We start from the raw sequence: 4,047 nt of genomic DNA, 5'->3' as shown, positions 1-4,047 counted from the left end.
GTTGCCCAGGCGAGTCTCGAACCTGCGGGCTCAGGCAATTCACTCACCTCGGCCTCCCAAGGCGCGGGATTACAGGCTGAGCCACCAAACCCGGCCTGTTTCGTTTTTTTAACCACAACATGTATGATGTCAAGAATTGCTACTAAGAACAATCAAATAAACCATTCGTTTGAACACAGCTATCAAATTAGGTATCATCTGTGAATTTGCTGATTGATGGTAGGTATTAGCAGTTCATGGTGTCATCAAATTTCAGAACTCCCAGGGCGTTTAGGGCAGCCCCTCTGTGGGGAGACAGAGGATAAGTGGCCGGCTCGAGGTCCAGGGATGGTACCAGGGCTTAACCTCCATCCACTGGTCGCCTGACGCCCCCAGTGGACATCAGGCAGTCCTGCCCTTGGCCTTGCTGATGTACCTGAACTGTGGAATGGGGAGACCGTGGGTGTGGCCCCCGGGGTGCTGACAACAGACCACAGCCTTGGGAGAGCTGGTGAGGGCCCATGCCTGGTGGCAGGCTCCTCGAAAGGTCTCTGTAGTGAATGGGAGGCCCCAGGGAAGGAGCTTCAGAAATGATCGCATTCACACCATTAAGGCTGTGTGGCTACAATCACAAGACAATGAGAGTTGAAGGGAACAGGGACCAGTCGCCCTGCCCAGAAGGCGGAGGGGTCACCGGAAGTAGGGCGTGGTCAAGAGGAAGTGCCCCTTGTGTGTGTGCAGAGAGGCTGAGAGCCCCTGGGATCTGTCCCCTGGCCTCTGGCTACTCCCTCTCCCGATGCCCTGGTGTTCCAAAACTGGAATGTTCCACACTCCGCTTGCCTTCAGGCCTGTATTCTTTCTGCCAGCAGCATACCTCCTCTCCCCTTTTCAGCTCCCAACTCTTCGAACTAACTTTCCCCTTGAGATGTTATTTGAGCTGCCCTTTCCTTCAAGAGATGTTTAAAGACAGTTTTGTTTGTCTCACCAGTTTCCTCTGTGCCGACTTGAGTGGCTGCTAACTCCCATCCTGTCCACCCTCTGCAGGTGACCGACCACGCCACCACTGCCCTGCTGCACTACCAGCTGCCGCAGATGCCAGATGTGGTGGTCAGATCCTTCATGGTGAGTGGCCGCAGGGGTCAGGTTTCCTGTTGGAAACGTAGCTACCTCCAAGTGGGAACAGGCAGCTCGAAAAGTGGCTGCTGTGTCTTCGGACTTCGAGGGCCTCCCAGGGGAGATGCCAGCTGAAAACTGCTGCTTTCTTTAAAATGGGAAGGGATCTGGAGAAACCACTTCCAGCTTAATTCACTGGTGTTTGCTATCATTGCTGAACAAGTGGTGGTTTCCGAAGTGATCTTCCAAAATAGATTCCAGCATTGATTTCGTCAAAATGTTTTGCCAAGCTTCTGATCTGGGCTGGGCCCTATGCTTGGCGCTGAGCATTATGCAGTGAAAAAGACAAATCTCACAGCTCCCCAAGACATCGCCTCCATGGGTTTTCAGAGTGGGAGCAAGATGGGAGCAGCCTCAAGAGTTGCAGAGGTGTGCTGGAGCCAGCCCTGTTGGTTCCCATTAAGCGTTGAGGATTTTGCAAGCTGGGGCTTCAGGCAATGTGTGACATCAGACCCAGTGGGAGCATTTACACCACAGAAATCAGTGAGACCTACAAGCCAGGCCTCCTTCCCCACCCCAGGGCCAGCTTCTCAGCACTTAGCACACAACTGCCAGTTGGCCTAAACAGGGGCAACAGTGGGCTCGCTGTGTCCTTGACTGACGGACGCGGCCAGCTGTTTCCGCATCACAGTGATATGGTATCACACTCACCCACCAGCAGACTCCTTCCACTGCTACCGCAACTCCTTCCTTCGTGCGAGGCTGCCACTCAGAGAAGCTGCTCAAAGAACTTTCCCGAGAGCGAGTCCAGTTGGTGCTGACAGCTGGATGGGGTGGCCCAGCCAGGTCGCTGTGGCACGTGGGCATCAACAGTCGGGCTTCTCACACCCGCCTCGCTGATGGGCTTTGTGGTGTCAGAAGGCTGAACATGGCAGAGCAGGGCTCAGCAGAGCTGTGCACAGGGCGAGCCTTCAACGAGCCAGGAGAACAGCTCAGTTGACAGTGTCCCGTGAGAGCTTCGGTGTCAGACACAAAGACTTGCCCTGAACCTGACATGCCACAATGCCCAGCTTCCCTCTGGTAACTGACTTTGGGACTTGGGGAGGATTTGAGTTTGCTCAGGACCATAGAATAAATAGTCTAAGCGAATGATTCATTGACCTGCTTGTGTGTGTGTTGCCAAAGCCCCAAAGCACCCGGCCTTGGGAATGGGGACAGGATTGATGGGCCACGCTCTGCCACCACGCCGGTGGCTCTGATGAAGATGAAAGGATTTGTATCAATAAACCCAGCCGACCTCTTCAAACAACAATTTTCTCCCATCGACATAATTCAGGAGGACATTAAGTGACAAGATTTCTGTGTCCCTTTCACAGTGAGAACTTGCTTGCCTCCTGTCGTGGGGCTTCGTTCTTTTTTTTTTCTGGCAGCGAATCTCCTTGAGTTTGAGAATTGAGTTACAGAATCTCATCCTTATGTATGACGCCTGAGAAAGCTCTGCACTCTGAACTGCTCAAGTGCGGGCTTCCCACTTATTATGTTACTTGGTGGCGCCAGGGCTGTCCCCACCCCCCCGCAGGTGTGTTAGGCCACACGGTGACAGCGAGTGATGACCTCTGCGGTCAGATTACCTGCAGGTCCACTGACCTCCATGGAGAGTCCTCAGGTCGTTGTGTGTCCCAAGGCTCCGCTGCGCACAACCACGATCGCTGTTTCAGAGTGACCAAGGGGAGAGGATCAGTACTAATATTTGGAAGACGGGGCTCAGGAGTGAAACATGACTTCGCTTGGTCCCCAGACCTTCGGGCTGCGCAGTGGTTCACGGGGATTCCCCAGGGAACCCTTCCTGCTTCCGAGGGTGGGACTTCTGTTTCTAAAACGCACTCAGCCGGGGGGGAAGGGAGCATCAGAACTGAACGTCAGGGGTGAGGCGACCTTGTGGGTTCATGCGACATCGCAGGGCATCTTTTGGGGTCAAAGCCCACCGGAGTTCCCTGTGCTCAGGGTCATTATCATTAGGCTTAACAGGAAGGATGACTTTGGAAGCACCAGATCCCATTCTTCCATTTCTCTCCCCGTTTCTCTTTTTAGACCTGGCTGAGAAGTTACATAAAGCTGTTCCAGGCCCCGTGCCAGCGCTGCGGGAAGTTTCTGCAAGACGGCCTTCCCCCGACGTGGAGGGACTTCCGAACCCTCGAAGCCTTCCACGACACCTGCCGGCAGTAGCGCCGCCCCAGTCCCAGCCCCACCCCTGGGTCTGTGCCGGCCTGCAGACACCCACCCAGCAGCTTCCTGGCCGAGCATGAAGTCCGTGGATGGCTCAGCCTGTTCCCACCGCCCAGACGTCAGTACAGCCACTCCCGCCCTGTCCTCCAGGTGTGGTGTGTGCCGAGGCCTACCCTCCTGGAGAGCGGGACCCACCTCTGTGGTTGAGGGGACTGATCACACCTGTCAGGCAGTGGCTCAAAGGTGAAGAAGACCTTCCTAGAACAAGGAAGCCACGCGGCGTGTTCTTCGTCCATACACGCTGGCAATGCCGGTGAGCGGGCCCGCCCTACTCTGCATGACGTCATTCCTGTGAGCTGTTCCTGGCATGAGCCCCTGTGTTGATGGATATGGTCATGCAGGACTCTTGTGGGTTTTTGTAACTTATTTTGGTAACCAATAAACCTTTCGTACCCAGGACAAGGCTTTGTCTCCTGTTTCTTAGAGCACCTTTTACATTCAGTTTGTGAACACCTAAGTGGATCTGGGCCTTTTGAAGAGAAAAAAAAAAACACTTAGCGATGTCTGCACTTCCAACAGGGTTCTTTCTTTTAAGAACCCACTTCTCTGCTTCTTGCTGTCAGGGGAGAGGGCAGTGCTGTCAAACACTCTATTTCAAAGAGGTTTTGGTGGCTTAAAAGTGGATTGCTCTTTTGGAGGAAAAGAGGATGCAAAAGTGTCTTTTCACTA

General features: G+C 54.0%; 1 protein-coding gene across 1 annotated transcript in view; it reads left to right on the top strand.

Moving 5' to 3' along the window:
- The window catches only part of LOC103262367 (mediator of RNA polymerase II transcription subunit 27-like), a 31,262-nt gene extending 27,485 nt beyond the window's left edge, over positions 1-3,777 (top strand). Inside the window, exons 3-4 of the mRNA XM_021713336.1 lie at positions 1,024-1,101; positions 3,184-3,777. Coding sequence (XP_021569011.1) covers positions 1,024-1,101; positions 3,184-3,318 — 213 coding nt within the window. The 3' untranslated portion in view covers positions 3,319-3,777. The remainder of the gene's footprint in view (positions 1-1,023; positions 1,102-3,183) is intronic.
- Positions 3,778-4,047: the final 270 nt, after the last annotated feature.

This window comes from Carlito syrichta, unplaced genomic scaffold (assembly GCF_000164805.1).
Source record: "Carlito syrichta isolate Samal-C Ts95f unplaced genomic scaffold, Tarsius_syrichta-2.0.1 Scaffold304469, whole genome shotgun sequence".
NCBI classification, from domain to species: Eukaryota; Metazoa; Chordata; class Mammalia; order Primates; family Tarsiidae; genus Carlito; species Carlito syrichta.
The sequence above is the reverse complement of the archived record's forward strand: the minus strand, read 5'-3'. Positions and strand labels throughout refer to the sequence as shown.